Source organism: Lontra canadensis, unplaced genomic scaffold (genome assembly GCF_010015895.1).
Source record: "Lontra canadensis isolate GAN:19392208 unplaced genomic scaffold, GSC_riverotter_1.0 scaffold13, whole genome shotgun sequence".
NCBI classification, from domain to species: Eukaryota; Metazoa; Chordata; class Mammalia; order Carnivora; family Mustelidae; genus Lontra; species Lontra canadensis.
This window is the reverse complement of record NW_022631007.1, coordinates 28,262,604-28,290,072: the sequence shown is the minus strand read 5'-3', so window position 1 is coordinate 28,290,072 and position 27,469 is coordinate 28,262,604. Positions and strand designations below refer to the sequence as shown.

The window sequence follows — 27,469 nt, the reverse complement described above, 5'->3', positions numbered from 1 at the left end:
TAAGAATGTAAAATGGCATAGGCAACAACAGTATGGTAGCTTCTCAAGAAACTAAAAATAGAAATACCTATGATCCACTTCTGTGTATATACCCAGAAATGAAAAGAGGTATCAAAGAGAGATTTGTACACACATTCAGAGCAGCATTATTCACAACAGTCACAGGTGGAAGTTGCCAACCCAAGTGTCCATCAACAGATGAATGGATAAGCAAAACATGGTGTATATACACTACAGAACATTATTTAGCCTTAAAAAAGGCAGTTCTGATGCATCCTGCAACATGCACGAAAATGGAAGACATCAGATGCTAAGTAAAATAAGCTGGTCACAAAAGGACAATTCCAATTATATGAAGTACCTGGAGTAGTTGACCTCATAGACACAAGGTAAAATGCTGGTTGACAGGGATGAGGGGAGGGAAGAAGGGGGCATTATTGTTTAAGATACAGAGTCTCAGGTTTGAAAGATGAAGAGGTCTGTGGATAAATGGTGACACAGCACAATGTGGACTGTTGTTCTGTAACAATGTCAACTATAAAACTGTCAACTTAAAAACTGGTTAAAATGGTACATTTTGTTATGTGTATTTTACATTAAAAAAATTTGAATCAAGAGGGGCGCCTGGGTGGCTCAGTGGGTTAAGCCTCTGCCTTCTCTCGGTCATGATCTCAGGGTCCTGGGATTGAGCCCCACATCGAGCTCACTGCTCAGTGGGAAGCCTGCTTTCCCTTCTCTCTCTGCCTACTTGTGATCTCTGTCAAATAAAAATCTTAAAAAAAAAAAACAAAAACAAAAACTGAATCAAGAAAAGCCGTGTAAGCACGTTATTTACAAGCATGAAGGCAAGTACAAGTTAACAGCATTGGGAATGCAGGGTGAGTAGCAGTGGTAAAGCAAGAGCAGCACAATAGTTTTGGTTACGTTATCTTGTAGAACTATGAATTTTAAGCTAGGCACACGTATACTTGGAGGGGGAAAGGATTTATGCAGATTGAAATGTGTAGGAAAGAGTCAGTAGGTCTAAGTGGTTCTCAAAACCCCATCAGGAACCGCTGAACAATCCGGCAGCATTTGATCCAGAGTGGTCTCTGAATATATCAAGTACAAACATTTCAAAAATGTGTAACCACTATGTGCCTCACTTTCTTGATACACATTTTTTTTTTCATCTGATGGTCTCCAGTAAGAATACAACCCACACCTTAACAAACTGTGACCACTACAAACTTTTTATTGTTTTAGGACCAAAAAGGAGAGAACTCAGCTGTGGCTATTTACCTGACTCCTCCTGTGTTATTTTTTAAAGAAGACTGTCAATATTTTAAAAATATCAATGGCTCTCCCTCCCTTTAACAAGTAGCTTTTGGCCAGATTTTCTTCGCTAAGCTTTACATTTTATAAGCACAGCTCAAAGGAAGGATATAGGTACATTCAGATAACCATAATGTAAAAACTCATCGGTAAGAAGAAAATAACTTGAGGTCTTTGGATGCTACTAAATACCAATACCTTCGTCCCCCGAAGCTTTGATCTCCTATAACTCCTAAACGGAGTTCATTTCCCTGAACGGACTGACTGAAAGATTACAAGTGTATTGAACAGCCAAGAACTGTTAAGGTTATACATCATTAAGGAATACACACAGATACTTGACTAAATTAAAACAAAAAATGGGTGGCTGGGTGGCTGTGGTCATGACCTCAGAGTCCTGGGATACAGCCCCTTATCTCCTGCTTACTGTGGAGTCTGCTTCTCCCTCTCTGCCCCTTCCCCAACTCAAGCACTTTCAAATGTAAGAAAATCTTTAAAAAAGGGGGGGTGGATATTCTATTGCCATTCCTGGTTTTTTCAGTGGAACAAATTTTAAATGCCAAACACCAGATGAACCAATAAGCTTCACTAATGTAAACAAACCTCACAAGACAACTAGCCTTGAAAAGAGCATTAAATATAAAGTCTTAGACCAGAAAGTAAAAAACGAAGAGACAAAAAGAACTGTAGTATACCAAGTGGGGATAATTTCCATTTTAGAATCTTACAGTAGAGTGGCAATTGTAAAACTTAGTTGAAATCTTGAAATGACAGTTGTTCAAGCTAAGAAACAATAAATTCATTTTTATTTTTATCAATGTGGGAAAATCCTTAAAATAGGCAATATGTACGTGACGAAACTGTATTTGTGCTTCTCCGAGTGCAATAGCGGTAAGTGATTTCCATATATATTTTTTGTCTTTTTCTTTTCAGATAACCACATTTTAATATCAGCTTTGGTGATTGCTAGCACAGTAATTTTAACAGTTTTGGGAGCAATCGTTTGGTTCCTGTACAAAAGAAATTCGGATGCCGGTTTCACCACAGTTTTTTCAACTGCACCCCAATCACCTTATAATGACGACTGTGTTTTGGTAGTTGCAGAAGAAAACGAGTATGCTGTTCAATTTGACTAAGATTTTGGAAATCTCAGATTAAGACATCAAGTACTTTGACAGTAATTCCTGTGTAGGACTTTAATGTAAAACTTGACAATGAAAAATTATAGTTTTTATGATGTATTTCCTTATTCCAGTAGCATTCATTATTCTCATGTAATCACTGTGACAAAAATTGATCTTTAGGTTCTTCTAAGAACAAAATTTAAAAAAAATTATCATAGATATAATTTAGTAGTTTTAACCACTTCCTTAAAATGCATCTTTCACTTGAAAAAAATTTAAATAAAGGCCAAAGTAGTAAAACAGATAAAAACCCAGTCTACTCCTCTATCTTCCTTCCCATTTAGTTGAACCACCATAGGTTACAGTTGAATTAAAAAACAAAAACTACGTACCGCTGTAGTTTTACCAATCACCACGTCTTTACCAATTTCTAGGTCTTGCTCCTTTATTAATAAACAAGATATGGGAAATAAAAGACTGTTAAATAGATCCTGTACATTCAGATGTCACACATGCCATTTACTATGGCAGTTAATTCTTTTAATATTTTTATCTCCCTTTTTGAGTTAAATGTAGAAAATACTGTAGATTTTAAGGAGCCCCTATTCCACATAACTTTACAGTTTCATCACTTTTAGAACATCACTTTGGACCAGAAATAGTATTTAGCACTGATCACAAATGGTTAGAACATCAATGAAATACATTTTTTGAAACAATAAGATTACAGCCATACTAGGAAGATGTGGAGGAGGCTGGCAGTGAGGCTAACTTTCACCACAGAGCCCATTTAAGGATTTTTCTCCTACTACCAGAACTGTTCCTATACAAGGTATATTATGCTCTCCACTACTATGAACTAGCCATTCAATGACATGAAAACTACGTAAGCAAAAATTGTAGAAAAACACTACACACAACTGTAGTGGTGATACTCAAAGTCTTCAGTAAAATATACGTCTTAAGACAAAGGTGAAAAGAGTAAATCATTTTGGGGATAAAAAATGAAAATGAAGCTGAAGAGAGAGTGATTTTCCTTAGTATCCTTTACAGCTTAAAAAATTTGAAAAGATAAAAAATATACAGAGTTCACATAAAATCAGATTTACTGTATTTGTAAATTTGAAAGCTCCAAGTCGTCCTCTCGCTCCCTAACCCACATGCCACCAGTTATGGGGAGTACTTTGGGGAGATACACTCTCTCTCATGCTTGACCAATGGCAACAAAGTCCCAGCTTGTGCCATCTGTTTCCACTGGCACTATGAATAACATCCTTCATCACAACCAATGGCACTATTATTAGTTACTGACACAGGAAAAAACGAAGTGATGACAGGACCATACACTATGGCTCTGTGGTACTGAACAAGCAGATGTTACACTAGTTGTAGTACACAAAACAATTACACTCTATAAGAGCTTTAAATTTCTGAGATCTTGGATACTGTCTTATTTTATTATTGATAAGCTATTAAGAGTGGTATAAATGGTGAACAGACAATTCCAGTCCTACTTTTTCTATTCAAGTTCTACCAGTCCTTTAAGAACTGGGAGTGATCTTAACTCTTCCTTAAAACTTCCTCTAATAGTCAAATTTCTACAATGCCCAATATGGTAGCAATAAGCTCCATGTGGCTATTTAAATAAATATAATGTTTAAGTGTTGTTCCCTAGTTGCACTAGGCACACTTCAAATGCTCAAAACACATGCAGTCACTGTAGCTACTGTATTGGGCAAAACAAATTATAGAACATTTCTATTATCACAAAGTTTTATCGGACAGTGCTGCTCTAGAATCTCCTCTTCCTACTTAACTCCCATACAACTGATTTTCTTCTGTTCATTTTGATAACTTCTACCCAGTGGCAGCTCTTCCAAAATGGCCTCTTTAACCTGATTTCCATATTTTATTTCATCTTTCAAGTAAGTTCTTAGAGATCCCTGGTATTGAAGTGTTAAATCTTAATTTTCTTCATATATCAGAACATCTGTTAACAGGCCCTTGTATCTATTCGGTGGTCAACAGCTAACTGGATCATTCAAATCTGTATTTTTCACATTAAGAATAACATAAACGTGCTTGTTTATATTCAGAAGGTATAAACGGCCTTTCTGAACATCTTGGTTCTAGCTAATAAGGACAATATAAATTCTTACATTTGGCAAGTATCTAGAGAGAGTATTACTTTTAACTTCATTTTCCTAGGAATTTGCATTCTTGTAGTGAATGGGATATGGTCTCTGTTTAGGGTTTAAAAGTAATAACCAATGAAAATGAAAAGACTTTCCTTATTCCCTCTAATTCACAATTACTGGAAGCTTTTACAATACTGAAATATGAAATAGTGGTACTAAGGATCGACAAGAATACTATAAAAGCTCAAGCCACTGCGTATCTCTGTCATTACAAAACTATAAACTGCATGCCAATGGAGTGTTTTCTACTACTTAATTTTTTAAATAAAAAGTTTTGTGGGTTAAGCAGAAGATACTTAAATTTTCATGCTGAGTTCTATTCAAAGTGAAACTGTTTCAAACTCAAAGCATCCTTAAAGACCCAGATGACAGATATTCAAACTGGCATTATTAAATTTTGTATTTTTTCTTTAAGGCAATGCAAAGGTAACTGCTGAGCTGAGCAATGTTTTAGAAAGAGTTATATATTTTTGTATGAAACCGTATTTTACTTTTTAATAAAGTTCTTGGCTCTAGGGTTTGACGTCTACTTTGAGCACCAATTTAAAAGGAAACATTTCAAACTATAAAGTAAATCAATCAGTATGCACTTTATTTCCAGCCAAGGTTTTACATTAAGACCAACAAACTATGTGTGGGCAAACTGTTGATTCACGTTTGAGAAATTACATGGTTTCTACTTAGGTTCTGAAAATGTAGTTCGTTGCCATAACATAAGACTTTATTTAATTTGAAAACCACCTGAAGGTGTTCAGAAGTGTATCCTAAGAGATACACTTGTTGACAGAGGAAATATACAGTGTTATGAAAGTATACACAACTCATGACCACAGTGTAGAGCTATTCATGGTGAATAGGTAATGTTCATCTGTTCTCCAAAAGTAGTGAAAAACATTAAGTCACTAAATAAAAGCTCAGAATTACCAAGGAACAGTTAAAAATGACCAGGATCCAAACAGGTTACTTATATATTTTTCTATAAAGAAGTGACAACACTAAAAAACACATCGAAAACCAGTGTTTTGAACTTTAAGTGTGGGATTTAAAAATACTCCATTAACTTTAGAGTGCAATAATTTTTTCCAAATAACATTTGATGGGCAATTCTGATATATTTTATAGCTGAAATATTCCTAAAAGGAATATCTACATACTATGGCCTATCAAATATAATCTGCATTTTGCAAATCAATACAAAAATTTATCCATCATTTATATTTCATATTTATATACTTTTTAAAAATTAGATTTTATTGCTAAATGAATTTAGAATTCATATTAAATTTGGAAACCTAATATAATGCTTTCATACCTTATCCACCAATTGATTTTTTAGAAACACTGGAAGCAAATGATTATGAAAATGAGACTGCAACAGAAGGCATTTTGAAAGGAAAAATAATTAGGTGCCATTTGCCATTTTATTTCAAAAGCCCATTTTGTCCCACTTTTTTTCACTAGCAAGAGACTAAAACATGAACCTTTTTTTTTTTTTAATAAATATGACTACAGTAATCAGAACACAAAAGAGTCGTCAGCATTGCTTAGATATCTAAAACAAGGGTAACACTTTCCCACTCACCTAAAAGAAAAATACTTTTTGATTACCAGTTTACAAACATCAGATTCACTGGCCATGTTAAAAGGTCCAGCAAAATTTTAATTCAACAATACTTGAGAATGAATATACACACACACACATACACACACACAGGACATCTGTGTGTGTGTATATATATTCATTATAAATATATATACACACGTGTGTATATATATAGTCAATGTATTCAATAGGCATTCCCCCACAAAATTAATTCATACTTAATTGCCACTTTTAATAAACACTTGTTCACAGATCATCCATTTGTCTTATATGAAGTTAGGCAATATCAAATGTTCTGTTATGGTCTCCATCTTCTTCGGAATCATCCTCTGAAGCTGTTGAAAGAAAACAGGATGATCAAGAATGATTTTAAGGGGATGAGAATGGAAGTGTAAATATGAAGCCAGAATAGCAATGACTTGTAAAATAAAAATCCCAATTTAGTATACTGTTTGGTCAAAATGGTAAATGACAGGGTTAGGGGTGGTCTGTGGGCGATGACCATCCACAATGTTCCCACCCCCACATCTTTTTGTTAGGTTAGTTTTTATAAAAATGAAAATGCTTAAAAATGCGCTTCAAGAAACATCTTCTAAACAACTGAGATCAATCTGTGTTCATAGTAGCTAATGATACAGACACCAGAGAAAAAATGAACTTAAGGCAAGTGCTCTCACACACCTGAGAAGAATCTGGTTTATTACTGCTGCATGTTTGATGCATCCGATGAGAATGAAAAAAAATGTACACAGAATAGGTTATGGGTGTTCTTCCAATTTACATCAAAGCTGTGTCTATACAATGCCAAGAAAAGCTCTATTTAGCCAAAAAAGCTTTATATAGACACAGCCCAAGTTAAAATAATTGGATTCAATAAAAACCTTTTGTTGAGATTATTCCTATGCCTCCACATTGTCAGAAACATCACTTGCGCAATGTTTCTGACATCAATTTATTATTAAGTAGCTCAGAAGTTTAAAATATACATCCTGGAATGTCAATAGGAAGGACATAAGTAAAAAACTATGTATTCTATAAACTGTTCTGTGTGTTCAGAAAAATGGAAGTTCACTAAAATAAACACCCAACTAGCATTTCCCCTAATATCAAGGGCAGAAAGGTTAAACATAGACTCTTCTTGTATTAATACTGGACCCAATATTTAAGAGTACCCAACAAATGGAATCGACAAAAAAATTATGCTACATGTATGGATGAAACTTAAAGTTCCCTTAGTCTACCTATCTTGCAGAAATCTTAAGTCCATTTTTAATAAATGCTATCAAGCATGTACTTAGCTCACAAATGAGTAGATCCTGCAGTTGTTTTATGCTGTATCACAGAAAATATCAAACTAAAAAATAAAACAGCTCTTCAGGGAAATTCTCATGTTTTCTATTTGATTAAAGCCATAGGAGAAGAAAATTCAGTCAGAACTAGCTCTTAGAACATATGAAAATCCTGGTACTTAGGATTAAGTCTGCAGCACCCACATCTGTCACTCACAGCTGAATTTGGGTGTATTTCACCTCCATCTTTCTCACACGCTGGGAGTAGACACTGCTATGTTTAAGAAACTAAATTCTAAATGAGAATGTTAATTAAAAAAAAAATGAAACAAGCAATCTGAGGAAAATATACAGTGAAACAAATCACTATCATCACATCTGGCAAAGTATTAATTATAATTTACCAAAAAAGATATTGTTGTGTTAGACAACACAAGGGATCTAAACTAAGAAGGTATAAAAGAAAAAGTATTTATACCCAATGAATTCACATTTTATATACCATTTACTCCTTTATATACCATTTTCACAAATACTGAAATGTGAAAATGCAGTATCTGGTGGAACCTCTAACCTCTAATCCCCTCAAAACTTAATACAGACTTAATGACAAAAATCAGTGTCTTAGAATATTCAAGGCATTAAAAGGTTCCCATGAAGACCAAGTCCTTCCCAAACTTTAAAGGATGCTGAGCTTACCCTAAAGGTAAAAAAATTATGCACACTACAGGTAACACTCCAAGTGTTTTGAAGATGAGTACAGAAGATAATCCAGTGGAGAATACATATTTTAAAGCACTTCAAAGAGTGTAATGGAATCTGACCGTGGGGAGCCAGTTGCTTTGGGTGAAAAAGTACAATAGGTACAGTAATCTTGGATTCTCAGGGATTGTTTCAGAGCTACTGATATCTGTGCCCACCTGATATGAAGCACCCTGGAGGTTGTAGGACTTTGAGGTTAAGCTGTGCAGATGCCTGTAAAGATTTGGGCATTAAGTGCCTTCACATAGGAGCCCAGGCAGAAGTCCTAATGCTGGAACGTGATCTTAAATTGGAGCTGCTGGCGGAGCTGGCTGCCTATTAAAGGTCCATGAGGACCTGAACAAGGAGCAAAAAAAAACTATGGCTTCTGTTATAGACTCAGAATTAGGAATCTTTCACCCTTATTTTCCTAGAACTACAAACAAATCCAGGGAAAACCTTTAGTGATCTAACAAAGCTGAGTAACAAGTAAAACTTCATAGACACACACAAAAATTGAACAGATTTAGAAGTGTGGTTTGACCAGTGAATGTTTTCTTTTTGATTAAAAGTTCTAAAACTAAGACATTCAAAAATAAAATTTTATTTAAAATAAAATACTTAAAATACATCCTATACCTTAAAATAGAATTTAAAAAAATACATGCTTTTAAAAAACTGTCAGTTGCTCTACCCATCTTTCCCAAATCAATTATTTTGCTATTATTAAGCCTTTAAATAAAGCTCTAATTTGGTAGAAAGAATATACGATTAGGTTTTGTTCTGTGGGTTTAATTTGCAAAAGTAAATTCAACAAGTCTGGGAAGGGGAAATTCCACCTACTTTCGAGATCTTCCATATGTGCCTGAAGAGTTCTTGCAAGGTTAATAAACTAGAAACAATGCAGAAAGAAATACAGTAGTTTAAATGTTGCAAATGTATCTAAAAAGAGATTAGTATAGGAGATTCATTTCTACTTAAGAAAGTCAAACACCATTTTAAGCCTTTAAATAGGGGTCTTTCTACCCCCACATCACAAATTACAAGCTTAGGATATTATCTTTTAAATGTTGTATATAATCATTATATAAATGGCCATGTAGATATCATGAATCATGTAGAAACTGAAAACAGATACAATAAATTAATCCAATGGCACTCTGTCTTCTTGCAACACCTCAAAAAATTGTGGAGAAAAAAATTAAAACCATTACAATTTGGACACAAATGAATTCACTTTTAGTGGTCAATTAAAAAAAAAAAAAAACAGAATAAAACAAGAACAATAACCAGTATTTTCCTGCCTAAATTTGATAGCTCCAGAAGTATTTTAATCTGGTGAAAACTTCCCCTTTAATATAACTTGTATCTTTCGCAAAGGCATCCAACAGATCTTATTATATGCATTATATAAGGTTTATTCATTTTGACAAGTCACCTTTTAAGAAATAGTTTTATAGCACTTACTAAATTTAGGTTCTATGATTTCTTAAGGCCTTAGAAATCAAGAGAGCTCTGCTCAAATTCTGAATGCTCTTGATAGCTCATTCTTTTTTTTCTCAATGATACTAATCTGTCCAAAAGGCACAATAATGTTCACATAATGATTACGGAAAAATATTTTTTTTAACCAATTAGAAACAGTATATGTATTGGTTATTTGATAATTTTCAAAATAAAACAGATTTTACATTTCACCAAATCTATTCACAAGCAGATTTACATTTCACCAAAAACTCGGATCTATTTTTAATCCTCAGAGTGAACATTTACTTTAAAAAGTCTGAAATATATCTTTATGAACAATGTTTTAAGGTATGAAGTGTTCACAATGCTAGAGTAATGAGATGTAGACCCTAGCCCCTGCCACATTAAATGGGCCAGGCAGCAGAGTATAAATTTCCTATGGTACACTGAGGTAACTAGTATCATTTTACTTATAAGCACCTAAAAGACAGCTAGCTCAAGTGTTAAATTAAGCGTAAACACACAATAGTCCGTATCTTCAGTAGTTTGTAATATGAATGCTTAAAAATTAGTATACTGGCAATCTTTTATAGGATACTAACAAATGAAATTGAAGTTAATTTCCCAAACTCCTGGTTTTTGAAGTTCAATTTCACAATGTCAGGTTTCTAAGTTGTAATAATGAGTTGGATGTTCCTTTCCAAATTAAAAAGAGCATTTCCTCTAGGTGTTTTCAATTCATCCCCGTTTTTCACTGAAATATATTCCAATTACCTTCAAGAGCTAGAAAATTACTTCTACAAAAAGCTTAATGAAAAAAATTAGACTATTTGATACAGAAGTAAGGAAGACAGCAATTTCTATTAAATCTATAATATCTTTATTTTTAAGATACATTTTAATATAAGAGCTCCCCCCCCAAAATAGAATGTGAACATATAAAACAATGTGCTTTCCAAAGCAAACACTTGCAGCATCGCACCCTTCCCCCCCACTCCAATATTACTTACTCGGACACGCGTGCTTGGCTCATTTGTATTTCCCATCATATCAGAAAAGCTTTGTTCGCACAAGTGCAATAACACAACTAGGTAGAGACCAGAGCTGATAAACTCATACTCAGCCTTTAACAGGGAAGCAAACGAGAAAAATATGGAGAATGAAAAATTAGTAGAATGAGATTTGATACTCAGTATACTGATAAACTAGAGGAAATGTATTTGTAATCAGTTTCCAGGAAGAGATACAGTGCCATCTATTAAAAAAGAAATAAAACGCTATCCCTCGTAGTTTCGAAAAATTTTACTAATGTTATATAATGTGTTCAAATGGGTGTTCTTTATTCTCATATAGTTTTCCTTTATGTAATTATTTATATAAAAGTGGGGAAAAAAATCATGTGATGGTAAAATAAATGCTCTGGTTCCCTATAAAGCTCAAAATAGATTTCTTTGCACAGATGGCTGTAACTGTTTACTTAAAAATTAGCATTTCATCTATAGCTATATCAATATATTACATAACTAAAATCCTATTCTGAGGTCAAGTGTTTCTTATGTAATTTAACTAACTTCAAGGCAACAGCAAATACAAAAATGAACTTAAGAAAAAAGGGAGTAGGGCGCCTGGGTGGCTAAGTCAGTTAAGCATCTCTCTGTCTTCAGCTCAGGTTATGATTCCAGAGTCCTGAGATCGAGAGTCCACACTTCTCCCTCTGTCTCTCATGAATAAATAAATAAAATCTTAAGAAAAAAAAAAAAAAACAACAACATAGTAAAGTAACTTCCAGATATCCTTTGCATAGAAATTTGCAGTGGGCAAAAACAGTTCTTTGGTTTAAAGCTGTTCTGCTGTTTTGAAGTTAAGAATACAAAACATGAATATAATATTATTAAAAATCTAAACTGTTATGTAATTGTTAAACAGTGAACTATTTGTAAATTGCATCATTTTCTCATAATAAAGTTATCTGAAATTAAGAACTGTATGGTCTTAGTACGAACCTGAGCGAGTTACTGATTACAGATTCTTCAGAATACTCAACAAATTTCAAATTTTGATTAAAAGTTTCGCTAAATACTTCAGTATTCATTAAAAAAAACTGCCTATTTTTAACTTAAAAGGTAATCATGTTATCTAGGAGATTTAAAAAAAGAGTTTAATGGTTATCACCTTGAAAAAGATGAAGGCACTGGATAATGAAAAACTAAACTGTACTTAAAATGAAGGTAGTTGTCAGGCCACTAGAATCCATGATTCACAAAGAACAAAGATGTTAAAGCCAGGAAACTTAATCACGACTGTCATTTTTATAATGACTCCACCCAGTATTTCCTAACACCTCTAAATTATTTAAAAAGTGGGTCATTAAAATTCTTGAAGAACAATAAAAACATTCCTAGCTATGATGAAAGTCAAAGCCACCTTCAAGAGACATGATGGAGCACCTAAGAAAGAATGGCAGGAGAAAGCCATCCTTTGAAACCTACACTAATTTTGAGAAGATAAAAAAAAACAAGAACAAAAATACAAAAAAAAAAAAAAAATCACAAAATTCTTTGCATTACTCCACCTTTCCATACTCCCCCCCCAATTCTATAAAATACCAATGTCCAGCTATCTACAGAGACGTCTTAAGAATTTAAGACAATGCATTACTCAGACTGATACTCCTTTTGGAGTACGTTTTAGAGTATGCTTCACTAAGGGGAAAACAATTTAATTAACATTAGAGTAATATCTGTACTACAGCAACTGCCTAATGTTTCATTCATTAAATCAGTGACTCTTAACCTGGATGTAAGCAATTAGCTTCAAGAGATCTGGGAATCCCTAAAATTATATACAGATTTTGTGTATATGTATATTTTGCAAGGTGTGTTTCTGGTTTTATCCAGATTTTCAAAGGGTATCCATATTCCCACATTTAAAAAAGTGAAGCATGCCCACAAAAGATCATATATTGCATGTTTCCATTTATATGAAATATCCAAAACAGATAATCCATAGAGACAGAACACAGATTGGTGGTTGCCAGGGGATGGGAGAAGGGGGAAGGAGCAACTGCTTAATGGGTATAGGATTTTCTTTTAGAGATGAAAATGTCCTGGAACTAGGTGGAGGTGATGGTAGCACAGCACTGCAAATGTACTTGTACCAATAAACTGTTTACCTTAAAATGGTTATGTTACATAAACTTCACTTCAATTAAAAAAAGGGGGGGGAGGGAAGGTGCTCATTACTCCTTCATTTAAAAAGTGCTTTTTCAAGCATTCATGCATTCTCTCATCATCATCTCTCTTTTTATCAAAACTATGCTAAGCACACTTGGATAATATGGCCCTAGAGCCATCCTTTGTAATCTCTTCCAACATCTTCCCTCTTCCCCTGAATTTTCCTTTAAAAAGGGGAAAAAACTGAGCTCTAAGCTTCAAGAAAAAAGACTGATCAAATCAATGGAGGGTGGGGGTGGGGAGGAGTAATCAATACATACCAAAAAAATCTGAGAAATGAGAGGAAAATATTTGAAATCAAATCTTAATATGATCAGAGAAATCCCAACATTATTCATTATATAATTAACAGCATGACTGTAACGATACAATACTGAAGGAAAGAAACAATGTGAACTTGGAATAAATGACTTCATGTAAGATAACTCGTTCAACATAAAGGTAGGAGTAGGAAGAGGGCGGGGGAAGCGGGGAATAGGAAGGGTAGAGGGAACCAGACAGGAGTAAGAACAAGGGGCATCAGATAGGTTCATAAAAAAAATTATTCCTAACATAAAAAGTATAGAACTAGGATGCAGATGTGGGGACTGGTGTTTTAACTATTTTCCAGTACTCAAGAGGCATTCACAACTGAGACAGCTATGGGGAGAGAAGGTTGGTATTACTACTTTGGAACTAACTTCCTAAGCTTTTATTATTTTCAGGTTTATTTAAAAGACGTATGATGAATTTTACTTTAAACCCAGAATGTGTGACTTGGTTATTTGCCTTTTGCTTTAAAAACTTAGGGGGAAAATAATACAAAATTATAAAATCATATAATACCTAATGTAGTAACAGAGAATTTTATTAAAACCATTACTATTATTATTTCAATGTCGGTTTTCTGACCATGATTTAATCTTTTCTTCAAGAGTTGTCCTTTAAGCATAGAATAGACACTTACCAAATTAGGCAAAATATACTAACTTGTTCATTTGCATGAGCTCTATGTAGTTCATGAATATCAAAATCCTCCAGGTTAAGCTGCAACTTCTCTTTACAGAGTTCACAGGTGGTTACGGCCTCTAACGAAGAACCTGGTAAAATCAAAAGTAAAAGTTTATGTCTCCACAAACATTTTTCTTTGTAAAGTTCTTTTTGAAAAGGATTTTATTTGAGAGAGCGAGCCTGAGCAGGGTGGGAGGTGGAAAAGAGGCGGAGAGAAAAGCAGACTCCCCATGGAGCAGGGAGACCAATGTGGGGGTTGATCCCAGGACACTGAGATCATGACCTGAGCCAAAAGCAGCTGCTTAACCAACTGAACAACGCAGGCACCCCTCCTTGTTAAGTTTTAAGCTTAGAATATAAGTATATACTCTATATATCAATATATAATCAAAATATATATACATTCTACATATTAAGATATATATTCTATGTATCAATATATATAATCAATATATAGAAAGGAAGTAAGACTACATTGGTAACACTGATGTGCTTGTCAGGTCCTCATCTACGGTATTTAGGCCCAGCCCAATATTTAGGTTTCTATTGTTTTTTGCCTCCCAGAAATGCACATACATCCCCACCCGTGATGGTGGGAAGCTGACAATGGAATGTCATCTGTACTTCCCACTTCCTCAAGTACCTTGACAGGATGCCATGAAAACAATTTTAAGTAATACAGTATCCCAAACAGTGAGTTACCCTATACTCAGGCCAGTATCTTTGATATGACAACATAGACCTTTTGAGCGCTAAGAAATGTACCTTCCCTAATGAGGGGAAAAAAGGAATCCACTTCTGTCCTTTCAACCATAAAAGGAACGAAGTTCTGATACATGCTACAACACCGATGAACCCTGAAAACTTGCTAAGTAAAATAAAGCAGATACAAAAAGGACAAATATTATAATATGATTCTATTTATATGAATTATGTAGAACAAGCAAATTCAGAGAGAAAATGAGTAAATTACCAGGGACTGAGGAGAAGGGAGAGGTGGAACTTGCTACTTAATGGATACAGTTTTTGTTTGGGGTGATGATAAAATTTTTCAAGCGGGTAGTGGTGATGGTCACACAGCATTCTGAATGTATTCAATGTTACTGAGCTGTACACTTAATAATGGTCAAAAGGAAAATTATATATATATAGTTTATCAAAATTAAAAGGAAAAAAAAAAGCTCCTTCTATCCCATATGCATTCAGTTATTGGTTACTCCTCAGCTTCTGGGTCTAATAGGTGATAGTCTAATTAAACATAGCCATTTTCACACCTCCACCCCACCATTTTTATTTTTAGATAGAGCTTTAAACTGAAAAAGATGTCCTAAAAGTTTAAGAAGTCATGTGATTAACAGGGTAGAGGTTTAGATTCAATTCAACTAACATTTGTTGTCTTTGTTATGTGCTAAGATTTAGAAGGAAAAGGTAGTAAACCCTGTTGTCTTCAAGGAGCTCTTATACCTCTTAAAACAGTAAATCTGGCATGAAGTCCAAGACAGCAATTGTAATTTATATGCATTTTCTTTTGAAAATACCTAACAGAAAGTGAGTGCTATTATGAGGTAATATGTTGTCTCAAAATGTCCTGTAGTCAAACTACAAAAGATATTCACAGTATTTCAAGGCATGAATAAAAACTAGTTGTGACAGTTGCTGCTATTTTAGGAGTCTAACATACTTAAAGATTTTGAAATTAAAATGCCATCTGGAATATTTTAATAAAAAAATTAATATTGTACCACTAACTGAACTAAATTCAGGGAAAGTTCGTATTAGGATCTGAAGGAGAATATAAAGAATGTGAAAGATAAAATTTAGCAGACATTTCCTAAAACTATCTTCTGATTCAGAAGCAAAGTATTATTATATAATATGGACCTTGGAGACACACCATGTAGTACAAATTGTTACACATCTTAGGGATTCGTTTCTTCTCTTCTAGGAATTAAGAGGCTTCTAGAACATTCAAAAAGGTCATATGTAGCTGGGAAAAGTCCATTTATACCTACATTGTTTAGTGACTCTTTCCACGTATACTCCACCTCATTCAGTAGGCCCTGACTGCATTTGTCTAAACTCTTATGTCTATAAACTTGCTTTATACATCTCTGCACATCCTGCAGAATTTAACAGTACACACATGGCAGCTGCTTAATAAATGTTTTTATCAATCTCTACCAGAATGAATCTTCTACCAGACGGGTCTTTATGTAAGTATGAGAAAGGCTTGTGAAAATTTGTCAGGAAGGTTCAGATCTTGAGATCTTTATATTCATTTGACCGTATCTTAGAAAGTACCATTATAACCTGATAAAACCCATCAAATTGAGTATTTGCCACATGCCCAGTACTGTGAGAAACTATAAACATCATCTCATTTGACTTTCACAACAACCCTGTGTGGTAAATACTACTAGTTCTACTCATAATGGAACTGAGGCCCAATCCCAGAACTACTTAAGAGTGTCTAAAACTAGATCTAGGCATCTTTGTATCTAAAAACTCTACTAGGTTAATTGTGACCAGCAGCCAGCATTGAGAACCAATGTTAAAAAACCTACTCGAGATCTTCCAGGTAAGTGTTAGAGCCATTATGCCAATCTCATCTAATTCCAAAATGCCAATGTTCTTAACACTGTATTATCTGTTTTTCTGCCTACACAACACTAACAATCTAACTGCAAATATTATCAGAAGGTGAATCACACTGTTTTTCATTCTGGTAACGGCTAACATTCCTGGGTCCTGACTGTCAAGAAGCAATGCTTCCATGACAAGCACTCATTTCATCTTAGTAAGGCCCTAGGGCAGTGATAACAAAGCCAAGAGGCTGTTGTAACACCATACAGCTAAGAAAAGGCTGCTACTAAATCAGACTCATCTGTCCTACAGCTTTGCAATCAGACTACCTTAAAACAAAACATAAACCCCCTACCCCAAGGAGGCCTTGGCTACCTAGCTACACAGAAACAAAATTTTCCCAAGAGCCTCATAATCTCTAGCTTGAACAGGTTTCCCAACTCTTTCAAAAGATTATTAAAATTAGTATTAATGCCATCATACCTCACAAATGATTTTCCTAAGTCACCAACTGCAAGACTGTCAATCTCATACTGTGTCCATTTATTAATCTGATCTAATTTCCCACCCTACTCACTCTACTAGTTATTTTTACTATGTTCTCTGGTACTCATGGTCTAAACTTCTCTCATAACCAGTCTCTTTTTGGATTAATCTCTTCAACTTCACACCTAAATCACAGTGCCCTTCTAGACTGTTACATACTTTTTTCCCACAACCCTTTATACCTCAGGACCAAGAAGTAGAAATAAATAACCCCATACCTATTGCTATTTTGAAACTCTAAGTCCCTCCTCTTTCATTAATAACTTTAGCACCTGGCTTTCCATCTTTATCAACTTACTTCTTGGCTATTTCAATATCCACACACACTTCCTCAATATCCATGCTTCTAAGTATCACCCTTCCCCACCCCACCACCCACTATGGTCATATCCTTGACTGTATCATCATAGTTTACTGCACTACCCCTAAATCTGTATTTTAGGCATTTACTCCAGTGTACCTAAAATTTCTCATCAGTCCAGTTTACCTACTCTGGCAAATTGTCTTCAATGTCAATGAGACTCAAAGACTTCTAACCCTACACCACTTTCTGATGTCCTTACTCCCCCTCTTGATTTTAATTTCCATGGCCATCACAACTATGTCCTTACGAATATCCTTAACTCCCTTCATCATATTTGCCTAGCAAAAGTCCCAACACCAGCGACCCCAAATCCCTGTCTATATCCAACCATCTGAAAACTGCTTCTAAAAAATGTACATCTCACTTTTAAATCATATTCACAGCCACAGATTTTTATGGACACTAGTACTTCCAGAACCCTAAAAATGTTTTTAAGTATTATTTTCCCTACACATCAAAATCTCTTTACCTGTCCTCCAATCAGCTAAAGACCTTACCTCCTTTTATTAAGAAAACAGAAGCAATTATACAGGAATTCAAGCAAGTATCCTCTCATTAAAGCAACAAACTGATCAACATTCATATCTACACCAGCCTTGTAGATACAAAGTAATTTTTTTTCCTATTAAAGGCTAAAATCTTTTTCCTTCCATTTTATCTTTCATTAAAATAAAACATGCCCTAAAATCTCCCACTTGAAACTGAAACAAAAACATACCCTATGACCCCATTTTACTCCCTAATTCCTCCACCTTATCACCAGTCTCCTTAACAATAAAGCTTACCGGAAGAGGGGTCTATGTGGCTGTTTCCTGTCTTACCTTGTTTTCTATTAATCATGCTCATGATTCCATCACTCCACAAAAACTGAAACCACCAAGGACATTCATGCTACCAATTGCCATTTCTTTGTTCGAATCTCTTTGTGATACTTGGTATGTCTGATCATACCCTCTTTAGAACACTTTCTTCTTCTGGCTTACACAACACTGCATTTTCTTGGTTTTCTTCCTACCAGACTGAGGCTGCTTCTCAGATCTCCTCTGCTCCCACTAAATACGTGGGTGCCTCAGGCCTCTGTCCTGGCCTTACTCCTTTGATACCTATTCTTGGTCTAGGGACTTTATTTAATCCCATAGCTTAAAATTACTACTTACATGCTCTAATTCCCCAAAATGTAACTTTCAGCACTAATGATTTCCTGAAACAACAGGTTTGTCTAGCTAACTGCCTAGATCACATTTTCAGATGGTTTTCTAATAAGCAGTTTACATCTAAAACAGAATTCTTTATTTCCTGCCCCACACTTATTCCACTCCTACTCTTTAAGTTCAGGAAATGGCCCCACCATGTACTTAGTTGTTCGACACAAAAATACAAAAAATACAAACTTCTCAAACTGTTCCTTCTCCTTCACCACATCCAATCTATTGGCAAGTCATACAGAATCTACCTCCCAACACACCAGAATCCAACCATTTCCACTCACCGTCTCTTGTAAGATAGATTCCTGGATGAACTCCCCGCCTCTATTCTTGTCCCCCTAAAATCCATTCTCCACAAAGCAGCCAAATAAAATCATTTCACTCCCCTGCCTTTCAGTGGCTTCCCATCACACTTAGACAAAAATCTAAATTTCAGACATTAGTTTTAAAAAAGTCTTAAATGACATAACCTCTGCTAATCTCTCTAATCTCAACTATCACCCCTCTCCTTGTCCACTAATTATACTCCTGCCACACTGCATTTCATTCAGTTCCTCAAATACACCTGTCATATTACCTACCACCTGAAAGTTTTCACACTAGAAGTTTCCTCAACTGGAATGCTCTTGCCCTCATTTTGGAACAGCTAGCTCCTCTTTGTTCAGTTTAAATATTCTCACCTCATCAAGGCATCCCTTTAACGCCCCATACCACCACAAAAGCAAGTGCCTTGTCTGTCCTGTTTACCATTCTAGATCCCACACCTAGAACTGTGCCTGGCTCCCTAATGGGTACTCAATTAACAATGAATCCCTATAGTAACCTTATTACTACTCCACAACAGCATTAGAAACAAGTATTTCTCAAGGCCACATAGCTGGTAAACAGTAAGCATGACTTCTTCAGAAAGATCTTTTTTTTTTAAAGATTTTTTTTATTTATTTGACAGACAGAGATCACAAGTAGACAGACAGGAAGAGACAGAGAGGAGGAAGCAGGCTCCTCGCTGAGTGGAGAGCCTGATGCGGGGCTTGATCCCAGGACCCTGGGATCATGACCTGAGCTGAAGGCAGAGGCTTTAACCCACTGAGCCACCCAGGTGCCCCCTTCAGAAAGATCTTACATGACATAAGGATCAACTGTGATAATCAATTATAGTTACCAAACATCTATGAAAAAGTAGTTTGTTGGGTTAATAAAATACAAGAAACACTATGAAAAATTTACGAAGCAAAACTAATGAGTGCGCTTCTTTTTTTTTTTTTTAAGATTTTATTTATTTATTTGATAGAGATCACAAGCAGGCAGAGAGAGAGAGAGAGAGAGAGAAGCAGGCTCCCTGCTGAGCAGAGAGCCCGATGCGGGGCTGGATCCCAGAACCTTGGGATCATGACCTGAGCTAAGGCAGCAGCTTAACCCACTGAGCCACCCAGACATCCCCTAATGAGTGCTCTTTAACGCTTTTGCTTCAAAAACATTCTTTTGAAAAGAGTGTAACTCTGACAATGAATTATAATCAGATTTGCTAACTAAAATACATTTGTATGTACATCTCTTAGAAAAACTGGAAAATAAAATACATAAAAAGATAAATCTCACCAGAGTTAATTTTGGCCTGTAACCACTTTTTCATACACTCTTGGTGGACATACTGCAAACTTCCTGTGCACTTGCATGGCTCTATCAACAAGTTAGATGATGATGCAGCTGCCATCTGACAAATTCTACATAAGTCACCTTCTTCTTCTTCAGAATCCTCTAAAAGGAGGCTAGAAAAGAAGGAACATTTCATAAACACAGCTATGATAACTCATCCTGGTCGGTCATTTCCAAACATACCTATCTCGAACAACATCTTTGTTATTTCTACTCATGTTCTGAGTAGAAAAAAGCAAAAACCTTAAAAAACAGCGACCACCATAAAAAAAACAGTTCAGTAAGAATGAAAATTATATTTTAAAGATAAACAGAACAGGGTATATCCTACTATCTTCAAATGCTTTAAGTAATTTTCTCTTTGATATCACACTTTAAGTTTCTTATTTTTCATGATCACTTTACAAACATACCTAAGAGATTTTAATTTCTATAGTATCACAGACTACCTTCGATTCCAACAGTATAAAGGAATATACTTACATACTTAACACTTTTCTCCCCCACCTCCCAAAAAAAGTCAATAAATAATGACTTGTTTTTTTCATTTACATGCTATCAGAACCACATATATTTAAACTGATAAAACTTTCTGTATTTAATCACAGTAAAAGACAACAGGTTTTTAAATTCTCCATTTCCCCCACCCACAGCAATGTTATTCAATTATCCTGATTTTTATAGGGCAGGCTTTTAAAGTGTGAAGACTTTCCATTAACCTATGTTCTTTATTTAATAGGCCAACATGTACTGCTTAATTTAATGCAAGATGATAGCTTTGTGTGTATATATATAATTTTTTGTTAAAATCCCCATTACCTTAGTCTATTGCTGGAATGAAAGAGTACTCACAACTGAATGCTTAAACTGCTACTGAAATACAAGTGGATTATACAGGTTCCTAATGAGTTTAGAAAAAGATATGTGGAAAGAGGATTAGATGTACAACAATTAGGTGACTATCATGCTCTGACTGGACCAGAGAAATAACCTCAACCATAAATATTTATGTTTTACCTTCAGATTTAACCTTCTTTGGCTTACAGTTTCAATTTTTTTTTTTTTTTTTACTTGGAGGGGGGTTCGATTTTTTAGATTCTTATTCATTTACCTGTGAAGTGTCTTAAAATCTTCAGGTATGAGCAAAATATGTAATAAAGGAATACACACAGTCTCTATGATAAAATAACCAACAAATGCTGCTTTATAAACTATCTAATCAGACAGAGTGGTGCTGGCTTAATTTCTCTCTGGAAATTACTAAACTATTGCTTTGCTCTCTGTTTATATCACTGGTTACTGAATTCCTCAGCAGCCAGCTTGTAATGAGAGGAAGTTGCTATAATGACATTAAAGCTAACACTATCAGGGCAGTGAGTGAATCTTTCTCCAAGGAAAAACAGCAAATTTTAAGTGCAGGAAGAGAAGAGTCCCATGGTACAATTTGTCCTACTTAAAGAAAAAAGGGAATATAGTGGCCTAATGTCCAACATCTTAGGCTCCCCTTATCCCCAGAGGTTTAGATTTGAATGTATTTGTTCTTTAAAAAAAAAAAAAAAAGAAATCTAAAACGACAGTAACAACTATGATTCCCAACAATGCCGTTACATTAGGCCTTTATGAACAAGAAAAAACAAAAACGCAGAATACCCCACAGCCTTCACTTTACCTAAGTCTTTTCTTCTTATAAGTGTGTTTTACATGTACTATCCTAATCTGTTTTTATCAGGAAAATTATTTTTTATAAAAATTATCTTAACAGATTGAAAAACGAAGTACATAACATGACAAAATAATCAAGTTGGGACTAAAATTTCTGATTTTTCATCTTTACTCTCTTACCAGAGATTTTTTAGCAATCTTCAACGTTACAAAGATACATTTGCATAAGAAGATTTTAAGTCCTGAATTTAAACTAGTATTTCCATCAAATATTCATAATATACAAAGAATATTCAGTATATACCTGGACTTCAAAAATAAAATAATTTGTGTAAATGATTTTTACCTCATTCCAAAAAAGAGTCTGAGATAATACAGATAAATGGTAAATAAATCTTACTAAAGGCTAGACAGATTGTTTTGATAATCCATGACCACTGAGGCCCCTTTACCAATCCCATTTAGCAGCAGTCTATCAAGAAAGAGGATAAGAGATTAAGAGTTTTGTCTTTTGTCCATCTTTATCAAAAGCTGGTTAAAAATAATCTTTAGACAATTTCTTGATGCAATCTATACTCCCAGTGTCTACCTTCATTATTCTCATCCATTTCCTTTGAGAACCTAACATCTCAGTGGATATAAATTTTAAGGAGAAGAAATCTTAGATACCAATGTTATGAGAAGCCATTTTAGAAAAGGACTCCTTCCTCTAATCTGCTCTTTGCTTTATCAACTTATGACAGGTATTCAAATTTACCTCTCTTTTATTTTCTGCAGTCTTTCTGGGTCCCTTGAAGGTGCACTTTTAGTTTTATCACTTTTTCCATCAGATGAACTCCAACCTGAAGGAATAATATCTACAGTGATCATGACATTGTCGGTTAAATTATTTCCAAGTGCTGGGGGGACTGCAAATCGAAATAAGGAACCAGGAAGGATCCCCGTTATTCCTGTATTTCTTCCACTGTGGGCTGAATCTGATGTGGAGCCACCAGTAGCAGCATTACTCGAAGCCGCAGATGCCTGTGATCTGCTGGCAGTAGCCCCAACAGGATCACTCTGTGCTTCAAGGTGAACCACTTCATTTGATTCTCTTCTAAACATATGATGAGATCTAGGTGGTATATCAGAGGTAGGTATCCTTGAAGATTCATCTCGTCCCTCTCGTCTCCTTCTAGAGAACAAAGGTGTGCATCTATTTCTAAGTGAGGAAGATAACCATGGTCCTGTATTTCTACCTTCAGGTTCCTGGTTAAAATTTTCTGAATCTGGCTCAGAGCTATGATTTTGGCTAAGAGAGGACAAACCCCATCTTCGCCTAAGAAATCGAAATCCCTGAGAAGCTTCAGATGCCCTATTATCAGGGACATCAGAAGATGATGCTGCATTGCTACGAGACTGTGAAGCTGTCAAGATTCTTGGAGACACACAGGAATTTTCAGAACTCAACGACCTTGTATTCAAGGAATCCTGGCTAGATCTTCGTGAAAAAAAGGTAGATGACATACTAGAAGCTATACGCGACAGCAATCTCCTGGTTGAACGTCTACCTTCATTGTCAGAAGATTCTTGAAATGATCTTTGAGATGAACCAACCCTATCTGAACTGCTTATGGTTGAGGTTTCATCTCTATTTGAAATATAAGAAAATCCAGGTTGTGTACTGCTTTGGGGAGATTCCAATTCTCTTGGAGAAAAATTTGATCTTAGAGAATTTCTACTGGAGTCCCTAGAACATGTTATGGTCTGATGTTCAGAAGGCATTTGGTGGTTTGTAGATGATGTATTCAACTGTAAAGTGCTCATGGAGTGATCTTTTGGTCTTGCTCCCTGTGAATATGAAGAAGGAACTCTGTCTTGAACATCTATTTTTGAAAGAAAAGAAAGATACCAATTACATGAAATAAAATTGGAGTATTATTAAATTTGCATTTATTAATTACTGCAAACTGAAACACTGGATTCAAACCAAATACTGCTATATTATAAATATACATCTTAACTATTATAGGAAAAAACATATATTTCTCTTTCTATACCTTTGATAAAATACAGTATTACTGCTAAGTCAACACTGCAAACTGAAAAGAAAGAAGTGTGTCACAGCTTATGAAACAAACATCTAAATCTACTAACTTGTTGAAGGTATAACAGTCACAATTTGTTAATCAGAAATTGATATGGTAAAATAGTATCTAAATGGACAAGAAATTTTAAATGGGACAAATAATTCACCATAAATGATTCTAACAAATAAAGGCAAAATAATCCTAGGGAGACAGTGTTTTTGGAAATTCTTCTTACTCTGCAATAAGCATAAAACTTATTTCACACAAATATTTATCATCCTTATAATTTTATGGCAAACCGCTAACAGCTAAACTTTCTCCAATCTTTTTTCTTTCAAAATAAGAGCAGTGGATGTTATCTCTGGTTACTCATCAGACACACCTCTACTTCTAAATACTTGCTGGGAGCTCTAAGTTAGAATAGGGTCCTGGTAGCTGCAGTTCTGAAAACTATACCACTGGTGGTTCAAATCTTGAAATGGGATGAGAAATACTTTTGCATCCCTTTATAAAAGAATACTTATGCATACACTTAGCTTAAGAGTAAAAAATGCTGCTGCACTAGCACATGGAGCCTCATGAAGGAATAAACTGTTAGTGGCTCAATCTATTCTATCCTATACTTGTAGACCTCCAATCATAGATGGTATTGATACTATACACTACAGCTCCTCTATTTGAACCCAAGCAAATAAAAAGATGTTTTCACTGGTCTTAAGCAAAGGCTTGCCACAATAAGCTTATTTAATAAAACCTACACTTTTTTTTTAGATTTTATTTTTTTGAAGATTTTTATTTATTTATTTGACAGACAGAGATCACAAGTAGGCAGAGAGGCAGGCAGAGAGAGAGAGAGAGGAGGAAGCAGGCTCCCTGTTGAGCAGAGAGCCCAATGCGGGGCTCGATCCCAGGACGCTGGGAACATGACCTGAGCCGAAGGCAGAGGCTTTAACCCACTGAGCCACCCAGGCGCCCCTAAAACCTACACCTTTTAAGAACAAATGTATTTTCTTCTATGTAAATCAAACTCTACTTTTGCCTGCTAGATCTGTCAACTTCAATAAGCACTTTGTTTTTCTAGTATTTTTGTTTTATGGTATTTAATTTTGAAAAACTTAAGCTTAATGTACTCTGACAGAACTAGTGTGGGTCTTTATTTTAAGTGAATGAAAAAGGCACATTCACATTAAACAAAAGTAATTCTAAATTATGCCTTAAAATGTTGATTTCAAAAAAATGTTGATTTCAAGCTTTAATTAGGTCAGAATTTAACTATAAGTAGTTACTACACTACATAGTTAACCCCTGGACAACATGGGTTTGATCTGTACAGGTCCACTTACTTGTGGATTTTTTTCAGTAAACACAGTAGGTATTATGTATGTATTGTCTCTTCCTTATGATTTTCTTAACATTTTTTCTAGCTTTAAGAATGCATACATAATACATATAACATTAAAAAAAAATGTGTCAACTGCTCATGTTTTTGGTAAGGCTTCCAGTCAGCAGTACAGTTTGAGTACTAAAGTTTTGGGGGATTCAAAAGTTATACACAGATTTTTCAAGTACCAATACTGGAGGACGGGTGGAAATAGGGGTCAGTTCCCTCACCCCTGCACTGTTCAAGGCTCAACTGTACAAGACAAATGATATTGGGGCATATAAAAATTATTTAGTTTACTTTAGAATATATGCATTCTTAAAAGGAAAAGCACAAGTAAGAAAATTACCGGGAGACAGAACCCAGATACGAATTTACATCTGTTTTAAATTTTTTATTTTATTTATTTATTTATTTATTTAATTGTAAAGAATTTATTTATTTGACAGAGATCACAAGTAAGAAGGCGGCAAGCAGGGGGCAGGGAAGATGACTCCCCGCTGAGCAGAGAGCCTGATGTGGGGCTCGATCCCAGGACCCTGGGATCATGATGTGAGCCGAAGGCAGAGGCTTAACCCACTGAGCCACCCAGGCGCCCCTAAACTTTTTATTTTTTAAAATATAACAAATAGGGGTGCCTGGGTGGCTCAGTGGGTTAAAGCCTCTGCCTTCAGCTCAGGTCATGATCTCAGGGTCCTGGGATAGAGCCCCGCATCGGGCTCTCTGCTCAGCAGGGAGCCTGCTTCCCCCTCTCTCTCTGCCTGCTTCTCTGCCTACTTGTGATCTCTGCCTGTCAAATAAATAAATAAAATCTTTAAAAAAAAAAAAATATATATATATATATATATATACATATATATAACAAATAAGGTACCAGAATACATACTAAGCTATTTTGAATTCTCCGTAAGATGCACTTCATGTACTTATTTGTACTATGATTTTAATGACTTACACGAAGAGAGAAATATAACATTATTAGATAAGTTATACATAACAATACAATTTACACTTACAGGACGAAGCTGTGAAATCACCACTTCGGTGACTATAATCCATAAGATTACTAATGGAAGAATCTGCTCTTCTCTCTAAATCTCTTCTCTCTCTCATTAAGTCAGTTCCAAATGATCCAAGTACCATTGATGAAGATCTGGGAACCTGATTATGTCTCCATGAAGAATCTTAAAATAATCGAAGACATTTTAATTCAGAGAAAGCTTTCAAGGTTTCTGATGACAAATCTTCAGTATTACACAGGGAGGTTATTGTGATCCATTATAGGAATCTTCAAGGTTACATAGTTGCAATCAGAAGCCAAATTCAGCAAAACATAAAATTATTCATCAGTGAACTCATCACTCATATATTATTTCCTACTCAAACACATTCTTCTCTAACACTAAAACCTAACACCATCTGTGATGTCAATGTCTCAGTTACTTTCTAGAACATCTGACCACACAATGTAAGCATAATGTAAAATGATTACAGAACAAAAATGTGAAGTTTGCCAAAGATGCAGAATTTCCTGAAGTCAATGAAAGTGATCTTGGAGAGAACAGCCAAAATCCAAATCAAGCCATCTCAAAATGGAAAATGTTTTACTACAGACATTGACGATATTTTATCAGAAATATTACCACTGACATCACACTTGGTTCACTCTCATTCTAAGAAGTACTGTTGCAATCATAATCTAAATTTTTAAATGAAATCATATCTAACAAAATAAATTAAAGGTTTAAGTCTCAAAACTTTCCCCCTTATTTACCCTGAAAATTTTGGTTCTTCCTTTCCTAGTCCCAATAGCCTTATTGATTCCTCCTCATTAAGGGAAATGGCCCAAAGTATGTAATGCTATGCCTTCACAGAGTAGAAGGGACCAAAAATATCTGTGCACAAAGGTGTTTCTCTACAGTGTTAAGGACAGTCTGCTCTTACCCATCACACTACTCTTAATATTCTTCAGATGGGCATTGTCTTTCCCAAGGCGGTCCTGCCTATCAAAATAGAAAGGAATCCTTACACTAATTCGATTGAT

The 27,469-nt window shown here is 35.0% G+C and overlaps 2 protein-coding genes and 1 long non-coding RNA gene across 19 annotated transcripts in view; 2 read left to right on the top strand and 1 right to left on the bottom strand.

Annotated features, from left to right (window-relative positions):
• The window catches only part of LOC116867898 (CD302 antigen), a 131,255-nt gene extending 127,718 nt beyond the window's left edge, over positions 1-3,537 (top strand). For both annotated transcript variants that reach the window (XM_032857903.1, XM_032857902.1), the window contains one exon: positions 2,248-3,537. In XM_032857903.1, the coding sequence (XP_032713794.1) occupies positions 2,248-2,450 (203 nt within the window). In that variant the 3' untranslated portion in view covers positions 2,451-3,537. The remainder of the gene's footprint in view (positions 1-2,247) is intronic.
• A 211-nt stretch (positions 3,538-3,748) lies between these two features.
• LOC116867901 lies at positions 3,749-26,093 on the top strand. Its single transcript, XR_004382685.1, has 3 exons — positions 3,749-4,027; positions 13,624-13,627; positions 26,058-26,093. It is a non-coding gene; the product is annotated as an uncharacterized LOC116867901 (long non-coding RNA).
• MARCHF7 (membrane associated ring-CH-type finger 7) overlaps positions 6,410-27,469 on the bottom strand; it is a 47,845-nt gene continuing 26,785 nt past the window's right edge. For 2 of the 16 annotated variants that reach the window (XM_032857904.1, XM_032857905.1), the window contains exons 4-9: positions 26,442-26,609; positions 22,733-23,840; positions 20,257-20,426; positions 13,939-14,048; positions 10,747-10,860; positions 8,122-9,161 (exon numbers count right to left, since the gene is read on the bottom strand). In XM_032857904.1, the coding sequence (XP_032713795.1) occupies positions 8,982-9,161; positions 10,747-10,860; positions 13,939-14,048; positions 20,257-20,426; positions 22,733-23,840; positions 26,442-26,609 (1,850 nt within the window). In that variant the 3' untranslated portion in view covers positions 8,122-8,981. Of the gene's footprint in view, positions 6,946-8,121; positions 9,162-10,746; positions 10,861-13,915; positions 14,049-20,256; positions 20,427-22,732; positions 23,841-26,441; positions 26,610-27,469 lie in introns of those variants that run through there. The other 14 variants (XM_032857910.1, XM_032857913.1, XR_004382682.1 and 11 more) reach the window with 14 other exon arrangements.